This window comes from Gossypium raimondii, chromosome 6 (assembly GCF_025698545.1).
Source record: "Gossypium raimondii isolate GPD5lz chromosome 6, ASM2569854v1, whole genome shotgun sequence".
In the NCBI taxonomy this organism is placed as follows: Eukaryota; Viridiplantae; Streptophyta; class Magnoliopsida; order Malvales; family Malvaceae; genus Gossypium; species Gossypium raimondii.
In genome coordinates this window covers 18,780,472-18,802,509 of record NC_068570.1, presented here as the reverse complement: position 1 = coordinate 18,802,509, position 22,038 = coordinate 18,780,472, and the positions used below count along the sequence as shown (strand labels likewise).

Genomic DNA, 22,038 nt, shown 5'->3' with positions numbered 1-22,038 from the left:
CCCTTTCCCTGTATATACACGTCACGAGTAAGGTTCAAATCGGCCACAATTTGACACGTTGAATCCAGAGAACCTACCCCGCCGAGGTCATCAGTACAAGAGACCGACGGCGCGTGAGGCGGCGGCGGAGGAGGCGCCGGAGGAGAGTAATCACGATGAAACAATAGACCCTCGGAATCGGAATCAATTATCGAAAAATCCGATTCGAAACTCGAACGAGAAGCTGAGACGTAGGCGGCATCGAAGAGGAAGACGAAGAAATGGAGAAAACGGAAGTGAAATCGAGCCATTTACTACTGCTGAAAGTCATTAGAATGGGAGGTTAAGATTCGGCTCTAGAGTAAATTCCTCGATTTGGAAACACAGCAATACAATAACCGTCGAAACCACCATGAAAAATGAATTTTCTTTTCACAATTACCCTCTATAAATCTCGATTTCTCTCCAAAAACTTAAAAAATTTATAAAAGGAAAAATAAAATTGAAAACCCTATAAATTTTTATTTCTCTCTAACGCTCTGCAACAACAAAAAAATGGTTTGTAGAGAGAGAAAGAGAGAAAGTGGTCTTTTCGCAGAGAGATGAAGTAAAAGATTAAAAAATAAAAAGAGAGCGCTTTATTAGGAGTTGAAGAAGACGAAGGGAAGATAGAAAACGGTCAGGATTACGTGAGATCGGTTCGTATTCGAGTTGTGTTTAAGATGATTGGTTAGACTTTATAAGATTACATGCTTATTCGGATATTCAATTTACTTTTTATAAGTTTTCATATTCAATTTCCTTTTTGTAAATTTTGATAATATTTATATTGAGGAAAACGTTTTCGGAAACAAAATTTGATAACATATTATTCACTTATTTTCTATTTTTAAAATATTTTTACATTTACTAAATACCGTATTCAAATATTTGACTATTGATTTAATTTAGGGTAAATTACACCAACAGTCACTTAACTTTAGAGTAGCTAATAAAATAGTCACTCAGGTTTCAATTCAATCACTCAACTTTCAAAAAATAACAAAATAGTCATTACCGTTATCAAAATGTGACAAATCAATCACTTATTAACATTTTCCGTTACTGTCTTAACGGGACCGTTGACGTGATAAGTTAACTAGCTGATGTGGCCGATTAACTTACCACGTTGGTGAAGCAGTCAAAGGGTCAAACTTTAATGGGTCTAGGGAAAAAATCTAAATAAGTGGGTTGGTTTAGGGTAAAAAAACACAAATTGATTGTGATTAAGGGGAAGAAAAGAAAATTAGAAATAGGGTGTTAGGTTAAAAATTTATTCAAAAATTGATTAATAGTGTTAGTTTAGGGTTAGAAAATCTATTCAAATTTGATTAATAAGGTTAAGGACAACAAGGATTCTGGTTTGAGAGAACACCAGTAACCCTAGATTGAGTGTCCCTGTTGCACTCCTCCAACTGCAAGCACTTAAGAGAACCAACAAACTTGGCAAAAGCCACGAATCCATCACTAGAAACGAAGCAACACTTGCGAAGGCACATCTGCTTCAGGTTAACGCATTCTTTTTCGATGGCTTCAAGACTTACGTTAGTTACCCCTCAGCAAGAAGCAATTGTAAAAGATAGCAACTTTTGCAAACCCTAAGCATTACCCATCACCCAAAATCCATTCTTGCTCACATTTTGTAGACCACTCAGCATTAGATTAGTCACAAACTTGCCATAGTGCCCGATCACAGCAAGAGAAAAATTCGCTATGCTCAAACCATGTAGCTTAACCTTTGAAAAGACGAAAGATGCTGATGACAACAGGCGTGAGACTCCATGATCCCCAATAAGTGGGCAATCATTGATAGAGATGGATTGCAGCTTGGGGCAAAGCTTTTTGATAGCTTGGAGGCCCTCATTACCAATCTTTGGGCAAGATTTGATGCTCAACACAGTCAAATTATGGCAATTGGCAACGATGGCAATTAACCTATTGTTTGAAACGTGGGGGCACTAGCAAAGATCAAGCTTCTCCAACAAATGCCTTTCTTCAGCTATCTCACATAGACCTTTATCTCCAACACGCGGAACATTCCACAAAGAAAGTACCTTTAAAGAAAGACAACCACGAGCTACAACAACAGCCCCTCCACGTAAAGAGCTGCTTCCCCTAATAGAAAGCTTTATCTTCTCATATTCTTCTTCTTCTTTTTCTCTTATTCCTTTACTGCATAAACCCTAAATTGGTCATAAAGAGATTGTTTAAATTAGTGCTAATCGCCCAACTGGATGGTTAATGGTTAATGACAACAAGAAATTTGTCAACTGTCATGTCACTTTTATGTTACGCCTATAACAGAACAATTACGTCTGTAACGAAAAATGGTTAAAATGAATGTTCTGTTATTTTAAGTTGAGTGATTGTTTTGTCAGCTATCCCAAAGTTGAGTGACTGTTGATGTAATTTACCATTTAATTTATTCGGATTTAAATGTAATGCAAATAATAAATAAATTTGGATTGCAAATAGAAATTGTGAGTTTGGCTTAGATTTAAAATCAAAATTTATAAAAATTACAAATATATTATTTATTGGCGTTGCTATCAATTTTATCAAAAGTAAATTGCAAATGAGTAATTTGATGGATTTGATTAATGATAAATAATTGAATAAAATAAGGTAAAAAAACATAAATAAATATTAAAAACGATGATTCAATCGAATAAAGATTAGGCGAAAGAAGGAAAATCAATTTATGAAATTTTTATTTGTTTGAAGCTGTCAATCGAATCATTTGAACCGGAAACAGGAAGATCCTCGGTTCGGTTTGATTCTTACCACAAATGATAGCGGGTGGAGGGTTATCAATTTGGAAATGCCGATCCGTTGTAACGTGTGGACGGGTGTAATCATGTTTAGCTAAGATTGGATGTTCTGGATTTATTTCTCTATGGACTTCAATCTTTTGTTAAAGACCGTTTAAGCACCTCCTGGCAAGTGGCAAAAGAAGCAATTTTTTAAAACGACGGCGTAGAATCTGTGTAAGTCGGGGATTACTAATTAATTAATTTTATGAAAATTACCCTTCTTCCAAGCCTAACCTTTAAATAAATAAATGGGTAATATGGGGGTGGGAGTGATGTTTACGCGCGGGTGGGTGAGAAGGGGAATAGAACTTTTGGAGGCAATGCAAAAAGCGCAGGCATCAGGATTTGATTGAATTACCCGCATGGTATCTAAGCTTGGTGTGGGATTGGACCAGCACAAGAGACAGTTACTGTGATTTTTATTAATTATTATTTGTTTTAATTAGAACAACGGGTAAGACACGTGTAGTAATTCAAGCCAAGTGAAAAACCATAGCTTTCCTCCAGAAGATTTCTGTTCGTCCAGTAGTTAGCCTTTGGGTTTAGGGATGTAAATGAGGAATCGATGCTTATAAGGTATACGAGTTGGACTAGAAAATTTTCCAATTTCGATTTGAATTTTTCTGAGTTGTGCTCAAATTCAAGTTATCGGTTGAGTCAATTTGATGATTTAATTCCAATTACTTATAAATTTAATCGAATTTTTCATTTAACATTAATTTATATTATGAAATACATTTTGACTTTTGATTTTTTATATTGGAAGAGTTTTAAGTATGAATTGGTTTACTCGAGCTTAGATTCAGGTTTGAGTACAAAAATTGATAAAATAAATTTAATCGACCACAACCTAGGGCTTAGAAAATAATGTTCGATTGAGTTCAATTTGATTGTTGACTCTTAAATTTCGAGTTAAAAATATAAATATAAATATAAATGGACATGGTATATAGTAAAAAATATAAATATAAAAGAAATTGAACACACGATAAATTTTAAGTTCTGCTTGTAGAGTTAAAAATTACATTATTAATGTATCAAATACTAACATATTAATCCTTTATACATGTCCAAATAAATATATGATTCTTATTAGGTACATAATTAAAAATCTCCACAAACGGATTTAAAAATTGTCTTATGTTATTTTTAATTACTCTTTTAATATACTTTAAGGACATTTGGCAACTTTTAAATTCAATTTGTGGATTTTGTAGGTCAAATTTGTTGTTAGTCTATGTACTATGGGTAAGTTGTGGATTAGTTAACGTACTCAATTTGACATTTTATTCTCTATACTTTTAAGATTTTAGTCTTCTTGAAATAGTAGTTGTTAAATTTACTAAATTAAATTATGATATTTCCAAAATTTAATGCGACAAATATTATTACATGTGCATTATTATGTCAACTTGTTTCACATAATACACGTAGAAAAGCCATGCCATTTATATATTATTTGAGTTAATATTGAAATTTAAAATTTTAAAAATATAGGAACTAAAATAATTAAATTAGAGAATAAACTAAATTGAACTTATACATAATACGGGCTTAATAGCAGGTAAAGGTATTAAAATTAATAAAATTAGAGTTAAAGAAACAAAATTCATAATTTATATATAGTTTAAAGATTATTAACAAAAATTGACCACTTGTCAAACCGTAGTGAGCATCGAATTATCTGTTTTATTTTAGTGGATATGATAAAACTCAAGTCATGTTTTAAGCATGAATTTATGTGTTGGATTTGATTTGAATTGCTGTTTAATCAAATAAAATTACTTTATTTTAAATTTGGATGTGAAATTAATATTAATATAATAATTTGAATTCCTGAAATATTTTAATGTCTTAAATAAAATAAAAAACTGGCTTTTCAAAGGCCCAACATTAAAAAAGAGAAAGTTAATAATATTATTATTTGGATATGCGGAGGGACGAAAACGGAAACTGAGCTAGAATTGTTTGATCTATTTTTTTTAAATAGAAAAATTATTAACTCATTTCATGGATGGAACATACAATTTGGTAGAAAAAATAATAAATAACCGTCGTCTGCGGTGAAAGATTAGCTCTATCAACACGATAATGGTTTAGTATTATCATCAATAGAACATTACGACATGTTGACAATTGATTTTGTCACAATTAAAGCATAACATATTTAAAGTAATTGCAATAACCTACATGGTAAGAAAATCAATTTCAAATGGTCCAAAGCAACAAGCAAAATCGGTAAAAGAACCAAGCATCCACCAAACTAGATAGGATAACGATAAAACAATCTTTAATATCACATGCAAAATCACGACTACATGCATAAGTAAGACTAAAAAACTTGTAAAAGATAAAACAAAAACTGTCAAAAGTGAAAACTTATTAAACAATGTTAAAAACAAACAAAAAAACATATAAAACTTAAGACAACACGAATTCAAACTGACTTATGAAATCATTTATTATTTTGAAATGCTTTCAAAATAGAAATAAATTAAGAAGTCGACAAAAAGCCACTATTTGAGTATTTACGACCAACTCACTTCCAAGAGAAATTGTTGGTGACTAGTGGAGGTTTAGTGACGACATGCACTATCATCTGTCTTATGAGGACAACAAAGATACTCACTAAAACAAATATGCAAATTGAAAAGAAAAAAGACACGTTGGGTGAATAAAGAAAAAAAAAGGAAAAAAGAGAGAGTGATAACCAATCTAAAAGCTAACATCACCACTATACAAAACAAGAAAAAAAAAACATCCTCATTTTATGAATATTGATTTAGTTTCTCCACGCCACTCTATCTTACTAATGAATCTTATAATTTAATATTATAAGATTATATATTTATAATTTACTTCATGCAATTTAGTATATATATTTTTGGGAAGGATGGTACATATAATTTTTAATATGTGTACTCTACAAACATATATATCATCATATTTAAGTATTTATAATGTAATACTTCTTGCCTGACTCGACCGTCGGGTCCAAGTTATAAGATGCTACAGTCGTTGCCGGAACAACTACTATCAAGCATATTGTAATTGTAACACCCCTAAGCCATCTCTAATATCAAATTAGGGTTACGGAGCATTACAGTGCAAAACAGAACCTTCAACATCGCAACATGCACCAACATGCAATTCACATATTTATATTCGATAACATAATTAAATATGATATAAATACTTTTACGGGCCTTAAATCGAGCTTAAGTGGCCCTAAAAACAGTTTGGGAACAATCAATGACTTGTTCAAATCAAAACAAAAACTTTAAGGTAGAATTAAAAATCTGCAAAACAGGGGTCACATGGCCGTGTGGCTTAACTCAAGCCATGTGGACATTCAAAGTAAGGGACATATGGCCGTGTCCCAGCCCATGTTTTAAACCTTGTAACTCACTAACTTGTGTCACACGGCCGTGACGTAAACCGTGTGTCAGGTCGTGTGTGTATTTGAAATATGGTCACACGGTCGTGTTGCAGGCCATGTGAAACTTGCACCTAAAATTTAAAAGACACATGGCCGTGTGTGGCACACGACCGGGTGACGGCCTGTGTCCCAGGCCATGTGCAACATGTGTTGCCCCTAAAACAAACCATTTCAAACACAAACCTTGCACACCAAGATACACTAATTCAACCATCTTTCACATGTTTAAAACATACATCAAACATCCAAAAACATACCAATTTCATGCTCATCTTATATCTAGCCAATGTGCCATTCTTATGGCATCTCAATTACAACCTATCCAATTTATTCAAACATACATTATAACCTAAACAAATATCTCTATATTCACACACACCATTGAACTATTTGCATCACATGTAAACTTGTCTCAAGCCACATATTTACACAGTACTTAAAGTTACCAAAAGACACAAACATGCCAAAACATTACGAGTCCAAACAAACACATATACACAAAAGGGCATAACCATACCAAGTTGACTAAATAACATAATAAAAAACTCCCTTTATAACAAGCCTTATACATGCCATCTATAACCTGGAACTTATATACCAAAAAATCTACAAAAAAAAGGTTTGGATAGTGCGATCATGCTTCGATGAGATTCCAATCGATCGAGCTTTTCGATGATTTAAAGGAACAAAGAAAATAAACTACATAAGCAACCAATACTTAGTAAGCTCTTATAATAGAACTTAATGATACGAGTCACAAAGGCCCAACCCAAGCCTAAGAACGTGATGGGTTCAAATTACCACAAGGCCCAATAACGAGATCAAAGGCCCGACAAATGCGTTCCAAACTAAATGGGACCATCCAGGAGGTCGTTAGCAAGGCCTTAGATGCATATACGAGAGAAAGAGAAAATCAAGATTCACTTTCTTGTTTTCAAGAAAATCAAGAAACCGAATCTTGGCCCAATCTTGCTGTTTGGAGCGATTTCAAGAATCAAGAAAATCAAGATTTCAAATCTTGGAAATCTTGGTCCAAGAAACCAAATCTTACAGCCAAATCGTATTGGATCTTCGTTACGAGCCTCAACGACCCAATTTCAGTAAGAGATGGAATACAAGCCCAAGTTCTTGAAGGCAAGGCCCAATAAGATGAGTCCAAGCCCAATCAAGAAGTCCACCCCTACTTAGTTGAAAATCAGACCAAATTGTTAAAGGGCCCAATTTGCAAACATTTCAATTGTTTAATTTAATTTTAGACTTTAGAAATATTATATGTTAAAATTCGGCCCAAGCAGCCCAATTGCTTGGCCGAATTTCCCTTTTATTTTTTGTTAATTATGTTTTATTTTAAGCTTTCCTAATGAGATTAGGACTAGTATAAGGCCTATTTAAAGGTATGGCTGGCCACCCTTGTAACTCACTTCTCAATTATATTGAAAATTTTAGATTTGTTTAAGTGCAGAATTCTCTTTGAGTTTTTCTCCAAGAATTCTCTCTTGAGTCTTCCTTAGAAGTTGTTTTAACAATCTTTTGATTGTGGGAGCCATCTTCAACCTTCTTTTTGCCATTGATATTCTTTGGAGGGGAGATTAGAGCCGTTTGAAGGGAGTTGTGGAATCTTTCGGGATTTCAAGGCTTTTTAGGACCTATCTTTTAATTTCTTACTGTCAAGTTTTCCTTTAAATTCTGCTAGTGTCGATTCCTTTATCTAACTTGTTTTGATCTTCTTGTTTGTTTCAGCCCTCTTTAATTACTAAAGAAAATCGATCAGCCCTCACTTTGGCAACCAAGTTCGAGCCAAATCATCTTTTCCCCAATTGATCTCACCGAATTTCTCCTTCTCATTCTGGTTCAATCGGTTACTGGAATTTCAATTGATTTGCTGATTGGATTCTTAATTTCTTTTCAGATTTGGTTGGAAGGGATCATAGAACTTCTTGATTACCGATTATCAATCTTGTCCATCAATTTCCCCCTTCTTGCCGCCTAAATCCCTAATTCTGTTCAAGTTTTTATTTTTATAATCTGTTAAATTTAATCTCGCTGTTTTGTGTTGTTTATCAGATTCGATTGATTGGGAAACTTTCTTGAAGTCCAATTTCACGTTCTTGGTTATCAAGATTCATCACTAATAAGCATTCTCACTTTTTGGCTGAGTCTTTATTGATTTGGGAGTTACTTTATTTTAGATCTGGAATTTTAATCCTTTTCTGTTTCGTTTCAGATCTGATTGTTTAGAGCTTTCGTAGGAGTTTCTCGTGACTTGACAACTCGATCTTGGTCCGCGCGCAACCCTCTATCACTTAAACTTACCATATACATTATATAAAACAAATAAAGATAGATTCATTTCCTTGTGAGCCAAATGCTTTTCCTATACACAAAAACTTATAGAGTTTGTTGGTGAAACATTGCACTTATAAACTTCACTAAAACATGGCATAAAACATATCAAAGTTTCAACTTCCTCAACCATATTCATCATATACTATGCACTTGCATTTACATTACATCTCATACTTCATCTTCATATATTTCATTTCGTAATAACATAGCTAATAATATATATTTTTCATTTCAACCTTAATTACTGTTGATCCAAATGAAATAACTTCGATAAATTAGAAAATAATCATATCACCATTTAATTCTCTAAACACCATTACCATCATAACTAGAAAACATATTTTTAGACATACGATACATATAATCACACTATAGTATTAATATTCATTATCAAACCACACTAATCAAAATGTTCATCTCATATTCAAACTTATAATAAATTTCACAACAAAACATGTTACCTGAATAGCGATTGGTTGAAGAATGAAATACCAACCTTTTCATTGATATCAGTTTTGTATATCATCCTTTTTAATGTGTCATTCGTGCCCAATGCTTGATGAATAAACCGTAACAAAATTTTGCGCCTAGCGCTAGTCGGATAAACCGACAATGTCAAATGTGTGCCCAACACTAGTCGAATAAACCAACAATATTTTGTGCCCAGTGCTAGTAAGATAAACTGACCATGTCAAATGTGTGCCCAGCACTAGTTGAATAAATCGATAATGTTTTGTGCCCAGCGCTAGTCGGATAAACCGATAATATTTTGCGCCCAGCACTAGTCGGATAAAATTACAAATACATATATAATTACATAATCCATAATTTCTCATTTCGTAATTTAACCATTTTCATATATATATATAATTAAGATATCAAAGTAATAATTAAAGTATTTGAAATAAATAAATAGAGTTCGAGTTTAAAGACTACGAACTCACCAGGACTAAACTGCAGTAATGACAAAAGTCCAAAGACTATTCCGAAATCTTTGTTTTTCCACGGTTGTCAACTTGTTCTTAATCTATAATATAATTTTATTTCAATTATTATCCCCAATTTCACATATACTGTTCAATTTATTACCTATGACTTCTTATTTATAAATTTACACATTTGCCCCAAAATTTTTTATTTAATTCAGTTTAATCTTTAAACTCAAAACATACAAATTAATCATATTTTTACACAAACCTTGCTAGCCGATTATCTAAAGTTTCCATATAGCCCTTTATAAACTATAATTTCATAATAAAACCTTGAGATTTTACCATTTCAACAATTTAGTCCTTAAACATTAAAATCAACAAAACTACTTTAAAATATAATATTAATCAACAACCAAGATTAATATTCTACCATTAAACTTCAAAAATACACTAACTTCAACAATAGCATCTTCCAAAATATTTAACAGTTTTACAAAATAACCCTCGGATTAACTAGATTAAGCTAATATGATATCAAAAACATAAAAATTTTAAGAAACGATTAAGAAATAAGCTTACATGCAAGAGACTAAGTGCCGAACCATCAAGCTACTTCCATGGCTATTTTTTCTTCTCCCCAACAACGTATCAAGAAAAAGATGATAACATTGTTTCTTTTATTTGTTTATACATTATTTAACTATTTACCATTTTGCCATTAATTAAACCTTCAAATTACACATTGAAATACCCATTTACCGTCCACACTCAATTTTCATGGTCTAATTTCAACATAAGTCCCCCTCTTTAATTATTTAAACTGTTATGTTAAAAAATCAACAATAAGTAACTTTTCCACCTTTTACAATTTAATCATTTCCTTTAATTAACCAACTAAACATCAAAATTATCTAACCAAATTTTAATACCCCTATATAATCACTCTGTAACTATTTAATAAAAATATGTATGGGCTCGGTTTATAGAAACGAGGTCCCGATACCTCATTTTTTAAAACCACTTGACTTTAGATATAACCTACTTTAACTTAATTAATCATTCAATTAACTAAAGTTATCAATTCAAAATTTACTATAATACTATATTTGACATGTGAATATTAAATAATAATATTTACAGACTCTTTCATCGAATTTGTGGTCCTGAAACCACTATTTTCGATACCATAAAAAAAGGACTGTTACAGTAATTATCATTTAAACAAACATTCATGTCATAAATACATTTACAATATGATATACAATTAAATCTGAGTCTTAATCGAGTTTATGAAAGCTCTTTTATAGATTCGAGCATGAAATATGACTCAATTGTAAAGTTCTAAAACTTCAGGGCTGACGTCATGATGTCACATTCTCCATGTCGTAACATTGCCAAACAGTTTGTCACGTCACAATGTCAGGCCATTCAACGTCGCTACGTCACATATTGTCGGCCAACATTGCGACAAGGAGGTGTGGTCATCGGGACAAGAACTTTGTTTTTTTGTACAAATTAGGTCATTTGGCACCTATTTCATGTTAACCTTTCAATTAACTCAATTGGTGCTTATTTGCACCGCATTTTCCTGCATAAAAACATACAAGAACATACCATAACAATGCATTAATCCATTACCCAATCAACCATTTCAAGATAGCTTCCATCGGAACATCAAAACATACCAACTTATTCAAATTCAACTTATCAACGATACCATTAGACATTCAGTATCATCATTTTACCTATATCATTCCTACTCAAAGATACCATTTTGAATACCATTCTCATACCTTACACATTACCAAACAATCAAATACAAGTAAGCATTAACCTTAATAGAAACCAAACATTATAGAGGATTCAAACTAAAACTATCATTCAAAGTAAACACATATATTAAAACCTATGTACATGCCACATAATCGAGCTAAAACAATAAAAAAATCTACCGAGTCTATGGTAGGATAGTGTGGTCTTCAAGTTGGTCCGATCGAAAGGTTCCACGGATTGACAATCTATAGGGAAAAGGAAAAGTAACGAGTAAGTATAACAAATTCTTGCTAAGTTCATATGAAATTTACTTAACTTACCTTGACATTTATATCAATTTAAACAATTGAACTCAATGGTATAATACATGACATCCATTCACTAACATATGCAATTTAACAACAACAACATATAAATTAGTTCATATGCATAGCCAAACAATAATGCTCAATTCATATTCATAAGAATCCATTCCATTCACTTATGTTCATTTCAACCATTTTGTTTCCATTTAATAATACGTTTTCATTTCTGTTTTCGCCCAAAGAATTATAGCAAATTGAACTCAAATACACGAGACTAATTTGCTCACAAGATCTGACATATTTAGGCTGCTTACATAAGCTTCAGACCAGGGTTGCTCACGCAAGTTTAGTTCAATTCTACTCACACGAGCTTCAGAGAATCCGCAACATATGCTGGATATCATGCCATCATATTAATCCCTGATCAAACACCTGTTTCCTTTTTTCGTTTGAACCATTTCCTTTTTTGTTTGGACCCTAAGGACATGTCATTTGTATCCTAATTTTTTACTAAGTTCACACGAGCACTATTATCGTTTTCGTATCATTTCAAGTATTGTACATCATCATATACATATCATTCAATCATATAAAAATTTCACATCCACTTAGTACATCGTCTATACATAATAACATAAACAACATAGTAAGTTACATATAAACTTACCTAGAAAAACAACAACAAACAAGACGTCGAGGACTAATCTGTAATTTTACCTTTTTCTCGATTATCCTTTGATTGATTAAAATCCCGATCTATACGATAATTCATTTCAATTTATCAATTTCAAATATTTTATATTATCCTATTATACGCATATGTTAATTTAATTTTATTTTTAATGTTCCTACAATTTTCATTCTATTCAATTTAGTCCCTAAAGTCAAAATTGCCATAACTTTAAAACTCGAGCTTCGATTTCAAAAACAATCTTAAATACATCCTCCTATAACCCTCTATTACCTAAAATTATAGAAATACAACATTAATTTTGAAATTCATACACTTTACTCCCTATGTTCAAAAACTAGCAATTAAAATTTATAAACTATTCATTTTCATATCTAAGCTTAAAAGCTAACAATTTAACACCAATTTCATTAAGCATTCAACAATTAAAACTTTTGGAAACTTTTAAAATTTTACAAATTGGTACACGGGTTAGCTAAAGCTCCTTAGTCCTCAAAAACATAAAAATTACAAGAAAATGTTATAAATCATACCAAATGAGGGACCGAATGCTAAAGCTCCCAAAACCCTATTTTTTCTCCTTTATATGTGAGCTTGAAGAAGATGAACTAAATGTTTCATTTTTTTTCTTTTAATTTCACTAGTTAATTAATTTATTAATTAATTAATATTAACTTAATTAACCTTAAATACTTAACCTTAAGTGTAATCAACAAAAATTAGTGGGTTCCAACTAATGCCGCTACCGTTTGGCCATTTTATAGTGATCCAATTGCTTAATTAGTCGTTCAAGTAATTAAAAATCTACAGCGATGAACTTTTACAATTTAGTTCTTGTACATTAATTAACTATTTGATTGACATAATTAAATGACCAAGGTTTAATTAAACTTATACTAACCTCATAAATATTATGTAACTTACTAACCTCATAAATATTTGACATTAACTTATAATTTAGTTCTTGTACATTAATTAACTATCTGCTTAATTAGTCAAGGACTAACCGATCGAACCGGGTTTTTTAATTTTTTAATCGAACTGGTTGGATTGGTAAATCGATGGCCTGATCAATTTGGCCACCAATCCAGTTTAAGAAACATTGTGTAAGAGTCTTAGCCCTCTTGTTAAATGGAAAACTTACTTTTAAGCCCCTCCAGAAAAATTAAAATTATCAATTTAATGTTAGTAGTTTATAATGTTGATAGTAATAATATTTTATTATGTAGAAAAGTCTAATAAATTATAATTATTGATCAAATAGTTGTGTTGTAAAGACATAACTTTTATAAGTAAAGCTATCTTATAAAGATATAATTTTATGTAAGGTTGTCTCGTAAACAACACAATTCTATGAAAGGGTATCTCATTAAAAATATATCCCTATAAAAGGGTATCTCATGAAAAGATACACATATTGGATATCTATATAAAAACTTTTTGTTAGTCATTTTCACTGTTTTGATTGGAGTGTTGAGGGCTTTGTTGTATTTTGGAGACATAAAATATTCTATATGACTCAAAGTTGTTATTTTTGTAACGTTATTTTTTTCAATTTTCCTTTTATTTATTTATTCTAACATTTAAGCCTTTTTACCCTTTAAGTAAATAAATAATATTTTTGTCGTTCTAAAAATAACATTTCAATTTAAATTAACACAAAATTCTGACTTTGGACTCCAAAATTTCATAGTTCTATCTCAATCCCTAAAAAGTTATTAGCTTCATTGTTGCTCCTTATTCAAGAGTATACGATACAAAATCTGTAGAGTAACTAGAGTTTTACTATCCTTAACTCTTTTATGCAAAAAGAATTTACAAATAATAAATGTATCATAAAATTATAAATTAAACTTACAAATAATAAAAATCATCAAAATTATAAATTAAACTACGCTTGAAAATTCTTTCTTTCTTTTTCTTAAATGAATCATAAGTATAGTGCCACAAGAACTATATTCAAATTTTCAGATTTTTTTTACTAAAGGATCATGTGATGATATGACACTTTGATATTGTGCCATTCATCACTCCAAAATATCTTTTAAATAAAAATTTTAGAAGATAACATAATATAATTTCAAAGTGACATCTCATCACATAAACTAAAATTAAGAAAAATTGTCTAGTTCAGAAAATAACGTAGACCAATAAAAATTCAGGGACCAAATTTTAAAAAAATTGCCAAGTTATAAATTAAACTCTTCATTTTCCTTATTTCATAAAATAAATATATTTAGGGTGTGTTTGTTTACCTGTAAAACCTTTTACAAAAAATATTTTCATTGCTTTCTCTGGTTTGTTCGGTGGAAAATGAATTCCCTTCGTAAACCATTATCCAAAACACAAGAAAAGAAGGGTTTTTTAATAAGGAAAGCGTCTTACCCGTTTCATTTCGGTAAGACATCTTCCAAATCTTTTCTCTTCACCAGCAAAGTTCCCCAAAGCCTCTTCCCCTTCCCCATTCCTTACCACCTCAATCTAGTGCTTGCCGCCAGCCAGCAACTCTTCTTAGCACCTTGTCAGCGTTCATGTTTCATTTTCTCCCTTTTCGCCTTTCATTGTTGAAATCTGCACTGCACCAGTCGACGACAACATTCATCTTCCTCTCTCGAAGGTAAGAACGAAAAAAAAGAAATATGTGATTGTTTTTTAGCAGCAACTTGCTCTTTTGGCCTAACTGGTTGTTGGTTAATCCCTGTTTTTCTTTTTTATGGGTTTTGTTATTTTTATGTTTCATCTTCCTTGAATTCTGGAAGCTGGATTTTTGTTTATTTTTAGTTCTTGAGCTGAATCAGATTTATGGAACTTGATTTTATTCATTTTTGGCTTTGTGGATGTTTAATTCATTTTGGGTTTCTTTTTTTCTGGGGGGTTTTGAAATTTTGCTTGTTTTGTGATGTTTCAGGAATATCTAAGCTGGAGATTTTGTTGGGTGCTTACTTTGTGAAATTTTGGGTTTTGAATTTTTTCTTGCTTTGATGTAAACTCTGAAATATGACAAGTGGATAGAACATTTGTTTACTGCAATCATAAATAGTCCACAAATATTTTGGAAATTTTAATATGAAAGATTAAAGATAAACAAAGTTGCATGCTTCATCCAGTTGCTTAGATAATTTTGATTTGTATCCATTATTATTCAATCTCTGCTAACTAAAGTTATCTCTAATAGTTTAGGTGGTGAAGGAGCTCTTCTGTTTAACCTTTCATTATTAATATGTCTTTTTTTCTTTTTTGTTACTCCTTTCCCTTCATTTTAATATTTTACAAAGAGTTATAATTATCAAATTAAATCTTTTAAATGCAAGGTTTGATTTGTTGATATTAGTAGCAATAGCCACAAGAAAAAGAGAGTGTGGAACTAAAACATAAGTTGAGAAGTAGAGTGGCGGATGCATTGGTTAATGTAGTAGCCATAGTCAAGCTTAGTCCAAATGAGAGAAGCTTTTACTTTCTTTGCATCTTTTTATGTTTAAGGCACTTTATGTTCTGTTTGCTTAATGTTCTGATGTAGCAAATCAATGAACAATTTGAAAAGGGTGGTTGGTTTGTTACATGAACCCTAATTATGCGTAGTCTGAGTTTTCAGCTTTATTAGTTTACTTGCTACGGCTTTATGAAAACTGAAGATAGAAATCTATTTCCAAGTGTTTCATGGTGCAGTGTGATAACTAAAGCATGTATTTTCTTCAAATTGACCTAGGAACCATAAACAGTTACAATGACTTTTCCTTTACTATCATTCAACTATTTTAGAAAATATTACTCTCTTTACTCTTAATGAGAACACATGGCCTGAGATGGGACCATAACTTGATTGAGCATATAAAAAAGGGCATATGAATGCTAGGTTGCTTTTACAAACAAACTTTTAAGGAAATTGCTTTTAAAGTTAAGAAATCTCTGAAAGATGCTAATAGAGCTTTTAGTATGAATGGTAACATCAGAATATAGATATTATCATCTTGATTTTTTGTTGATGAATTTTACTCTCATACTTAGCTCAAGGGTGAAGCATCTTTTATTGATACATACTTTTCTCACTTTAATTTTTACATAGCTTATTGCACCAAGACTTATCATATTGTAATTGAGATTGAATGATCCTTATTCTCTGTCCTACTTTAGGTTGCAGGAGCCGCTGTTATTTTTGAGGTACAAAGAAGCTCTAGATCAGAAGCCAGAAAAGAGGAGCAGCGCAAACAAGAATTGGAGGTATTTGTTTATCTTTGATTGATGCTACCACTTTAATGGATCTTTTTGTTTCATACAATGATATGTTTTATTGTTAAATTAAGTAAATTATATTACCAAGACTTGCTTGGAGCAGTGGCTAGAGCTTTTGTTCAGTTTTTTGAAGTTTTAACTTGTTGCAGAGCTTAAAAATCTGCTTGATTTGTATTATTTATTGTTGATGTTGGCTTCGTTAGTTCTTGAGCTCAAACACAATTTGAAATTATTTTTTTGTAATGATTAAATATTTTTGTTGCATTATTTTGTGTAGATGGATGATAATCAAGATCATAATGCAATTGTTAGGGTCGTGACTTTAGTTTTAGCTTTTGGGGTTCTTTTGATTAAAAAAATTAAAAACTAGGAAAGAAATCACTTCTCACCCTCGTGTGAATCAAGATTATGAAAGAGAAAATTATATTAATAATATTTTATATAGAGGTGACCATCATTGTATTAATGTGATACGGATGAGACATATTGCCTTTTTTTAATTTGTGTGACATTCTTAGAAGGAACAATTTATTACAATAAACTAAATCGGTGAATATTAGGGAGCAAGTAGTTATATTTTTATTTATAGTTGGTCATAATGTAAGGTTTCAAATGATTAGATCAAGATATTATAGATCAATTGAGACAATTCATCGTTACTTTAGGGTTGTATTGAGATCTATTTTGAAATTGTATAAATTAGTTATTAGATTACTAGATGAGTCAACTCCTAGTGAAATTAGAAACAATCTAAGGTTTTATCCTTATTTTAAAGATTGTATTGGAGCATTGATGGAACTTATGTTCGTGCATTCGTTCCACTTAGCATTTAAGGAAGATTTCGTAGTCATAAAGACGGGACGACACAAAATGTATTGGTTGCCATTACATTTGATTTGAAATTTTTCATTGTTCTAGCTGATTGGGAAGGTAGTGCACATGATTATCGTATTTTAAGTGATGCACTTTCATGCCTAAGAGGATTAAGAATTCCAGAAGGTAAGAATTAACATTAAATACCAAATAGTTGAAGTAAACTCATAATTTATTAGTAATAATTATGTTTGGTAAAATTGTAGGTAAATTTTATCTCACTGATGTGGATATGGCATCTAAAATGGATATATTACCTCATATCGTGATGGTTGATATAATTTAGAAGAGTTTAGTGATCATGGGCCAAAAAATGTAAAGGAACTCTTTAATCTTTGTCATTCATCATTACGATTCACTATTGAACGTGTTTGGGGATTTTGAAGAAACAATTTCGTGTCTTAGATGCTGAACCATTTTGGAATTTTCAAACTCAAGTATATATAGTTTTGGCTTGTTGTATCATTCATAATCATATAATGGAAGTTGGTTCTAATGATTTACTTAATCAATGATTATATGAGGAACCTGAGTCTAATTTGATAATACCAAGTCTTACGGAGTGAGAAGAAAGAGAAGAAGCAAGAGAATGGTCTGCTAAAAGAGAGGAAATTGCACAAACTATGTGGATTGATTATATGGCTAGAAACATTAGGTAGGTTTAATAGGTAGGTTTAAGGCTCAAGGTTAATGTTTCTATGTTATGTATGTTTTAGTATTAAAATTGATATTTTTTTTAATACTGGTTGGATATTGATATTGAAATTATTATTTTTTAAACTTGTTGGATATTGAAATTATTGACAATGGCAATTATTAACGTAGAATGGGTAAGGGTTTAGGGTTTAGAAACAAAGAAAGGACAATAAAACAATTCAGGTGGACAAAACCGATGGAACATCATTTTCTCGAAACTTTAGTAGAGGAGGCCTAGAAAGGAAATAAGCTTTTTAATATTTTCAAAGCAGTTTCTATTAATCGAGTTGTTGCAGCTATTTTTGAAAGATTCCAAGTTCAATGTGATGCTAAGCATGTTGAAAATCATCTGAGGATTGTAAAAAATCAATGGTAAATTATATGCACAATTCGGGCTGAAAGTGATTTTGGATAGGATGAAAACATGAAAATGATCACATGTAGTAGAGTGACATATGATGCAATAGTGATGGTAATATATGTATATATATGTTAAATATATTTAAGTTGGTTTTTATATATTTTTCTAATTGTGTATAATATCCAACAGACATAAAAGAAGTATGAATCATTTTTGAACAAAAACATTGATCGTTATGATAAAATGGCTTTCGTTGTTGACAAAGATATTACAACAAGGAGTTTTGCTAGAACATTTGCTGACATAAAATTGGATGATGGTAACCAAGATTTAGTGCCTGTAGACTACGATAATGAGGAGGTTGAGGAGGTAAGAGCAAAAGTATCTTCATCTGGCACATCTAAACGTAAAAGAAAAAATGCTTAAGAAAGTGTTGTTGATGAACAAACTAAATTTGTGGGTGAACAACTTGATAAGATTGCTAATGTATTGGAACAATTTACTGCGGATAAAACACTACATCTTTATAAAGAAGTGGTGTCAATGGAGGTGGAAGGATTTGATGACGACTTTCTTTGTAATGTGTTTGATTGTCTTGTGGGTCGTGAATTCGAGACTAAAGCTTTCTTAGCTAAAGGTACGAAGCATAGAAAATTTTGGCTTCAAGAATTTTCTCAAGGTTAAAGATGTTGGTGCTTTAATGTGGTGTAATACTAGTTATGCACTTGGACAATATTGTAGTTATTATGTGGTGTACTAGTAATTATGCACTTGGATAATAATATTATTTTGTAGTTTAATTTTGGTTTAGAAACTAATTTATTACTATTCAATCTTTGTTTTTATTTTCTTAATAACACAATTAGGAATCATCTATCTGCTTTGGTTGTTTTAAGTTTATGATTGTTAATATTCTAGTTTAATAATTGAGTTCTATTCTATATTTAATTTGATATATTTATTTATCAATAAATCATTACAATATATGTAAAAACAATATAAAATATAAAATTAATAGATATAAAATAAACTTAATTAAATAATGAAAAGATAATATTTTTTTCTCAAATGCATGTTTGTTTCATTTAAAACAGTTTTTATGAAATGGACCCTTATAGTCGGTACGGTTACCTCGACCCTCTTGGTTGCCTCAAAACTAGGAGTATATCAGTTATCTTTTGCTAAAAATGGGAAAATTTGTTTTAATCCCTAAAAAAATTTGCATTTCAGTTTAGTCTTCCTAACATTTGCAGTCACGTTCAACAGATGTTATATTGTGTTTATATCATATTTTCATAAATTGTTCGTGTAAAAATAAAATATCGGTAATGACAATATATCACAAAGAAAAGAGAAATAAAAATAAAGAACACACAGATTTTACGTGAAAACCCTTTCGGGAAAAAATCACGGGCAGAGGAGAAGAAAATTTACTATGTCGAATTCGAATTAATTATAAGAGGAGTAGATTATGTCTATTTATAGGCTTGTAAAACCATATTCTAATGGGAGTGAAACAATTTATTTTAATCAATATCAAATAGATGGAATTTAATAAGGTTTAAAAAACCTTATTCTAAAATAAAATAAAAGAATAATTCTATAGATATTTTACTTTTATTTTATTTTACCACAGTATTTTATTTAAATAAGGATTTGGGTCACTTAATCTTAACAATCTCCACCTTGACACGAATTCTCAATGAACAAGTTCTTCATCGCAAACACTCAACGAACAAGTTCTTCACCTCTTCCATAAAACCCCTTAAGGGTTTATCTTCAACAATGAACACCAACCAAGTCTGAGCAATGCTCAAACTTGGTTATAGAAAGTGACTTAGTAATCATATCTGTAGGATTTTCATGAGTATTAATTTTGCTCACAATAATATCATCACGAGCAATAATATTACGAACAAAATGATATCGAATATCAATGTGTTTTGTTCTCTCATGAAACATTTGATCTTTTGTAAGGAAGATGACACTCTGACTGTCACAAAATACTGTATTGATTTGAAGGTCTTCATTGAGTTCACTAAAGAGTCCCTTTAACCAAATAGCTTCTTTACAAGCCTTTGTAATCGCCATGTACTCAGCTTCAGTGGTAGACAAAGCGATTGTAGTTTGCAAAGTGGTTTTCTAACTAATTGCACAACCTCAGATTATAAAGATGTAACCTGTGAGAGATCTTCTTCTATCGAGGTCTCCAGCAAAATCATCATCAACATACCCAATTACTCCATCTCTAGTTCTTCCAAATAGGGGTGAGCATTCGATCGAATCGAATCGAATCGAAACGAAAATTTTTGAGTTAATCGAGTTTTCGAATCTCATTTTATCATCCTAACTTTATTTGAAGTTTTCTCGAATCGAGTCGAGTGAGATGGAATTCGAATCAAATCGAATCGAAAATATTTGTTCGAGTTAAATTTTAAAAAATAATTTTGGATCCTTGTAACCATTGTCACCCATCATAATAAAATTTGTCCACCTTAATCAAATTTTTTATTAACTTTCATCACTTCATAATTTATTTATTAATTTTTTATATATTGGTTAGCTTATTTGCTTGTTTTGTTTCAATTATCTTTAGATTCTTGTCACTATCTATTTTAGAATTAAAAATATATTAAATGTAAAAATATGATTTTTAATAAAAGTTATTTTAAAATAAAATGTGAAATTGATACCAATATAAAATTTAACACGAATATTTTATGGCATAATTAATAATTCAATTTTAATATAAATATTCAATATGACTAAACAATTCAATAATATAAATAATATAAAATGTGAAATTTAATTTAATTATATAAATAGTAGATATAAATAAAATTATTACTATTTATGTTTAGTGATTTTTTGGATAATTTTGATTTTTATTTGAGAGTAAATGGTGAGAAGTAAAAGTTTAGGGGAAAAATAAAAAGGTTTTGGGAATAAAAGTTTGAGGGAAAGTAAATAGGGGAATAAAATTTTGGAGGGAAAATATTAAAAAAAATTGGAGGGGGGAGGGTTTGGGATAGATGAGAGGTGAGATGGGAAGGGAATAAAAGTTTTAGGGGAAAAGTGGGAGGGAGTAAAAATTTTGGGGAAAATAAAAGGTTTTGAGGATTTTTAGGAGTAAAATTGAGAAAAAATAAATGGGAGAGTAAAATTTTGGTGGGAAATAGATTTTGGGTAGATTGGGGGGTTGGGAGGGGAGGGGAGTAAAAGTTTTGGGGGGAAAGTGGGAAGGAGTAAAAGTTTTGAGGGAAAAGTAAAAAGGTTTGGGAGTTTGGGGTAAAAATATAAAATATTATAGTTTGATATTCGAATTATTCGAGTTATTCGAATTCAAAAACTCAACTCGATTCGAACTCGAAATTCGAAAAAAAATTCGAGTTGATTCGAATAACTCGATTAACTCGAATAACTCGATTCGTTTAACTCGAAATTCGAATTTTTTTCGATTTTTTTGAGTCGAATTGAGTTTTGCTCACCCCCACTTCCAAGCTGTAAGCAAACATCGGTAGTACCTCATAAGTATCTTAAAACCCACTAAACCGTTTTCCA

At 30.9% G+C, this 22,038-nt stretch overlaps 2 protein-coding genes across 2 annotated transcripts in view; both read right to left on the bottom strand.

Annotated features, from left to right (window-relative positions):
* LOC105772962 (uncharacterized) overlaps positions 1-290 on the bottom strand; it is a 5,525-nt gene extending 5,235 nt beyond the window's left edge. The window contains exon 1 of the mRNA XM_052631988.1: positions 19-290. Within this exon, the coding sequence (XP_052487948.1) occupies positions 19-290 (272 nt within the window). The remainder of the gene's footprint in view (positions 1-18) is intronic.
* Positions 291-1,358: 1,068 nt separating this feature from the next.
* On the bottom strand, positions 1,359-3,195 carry LOC105771803 (EIN3-binding F-box protein 2-like). Its single transcript, XM_012593195.1, has 4 exons — positions 3,190-3,195; positions 2,008-2,201; positions 1,628-1,953; positions 1,359-1,573 (listed from the first exon to the last, which is right to left on the bottom strand). Exons 1-4 carry the CDS (start codon positions 3,193-3,195, stop codon positions 1,359-1,361), a joined length of 741 nt encoding a protein of 246 aa, XP_012448649.1.
* Between the last annotated feature and the right edge of the window lie 18,843 nt (positions 3,196-22,038).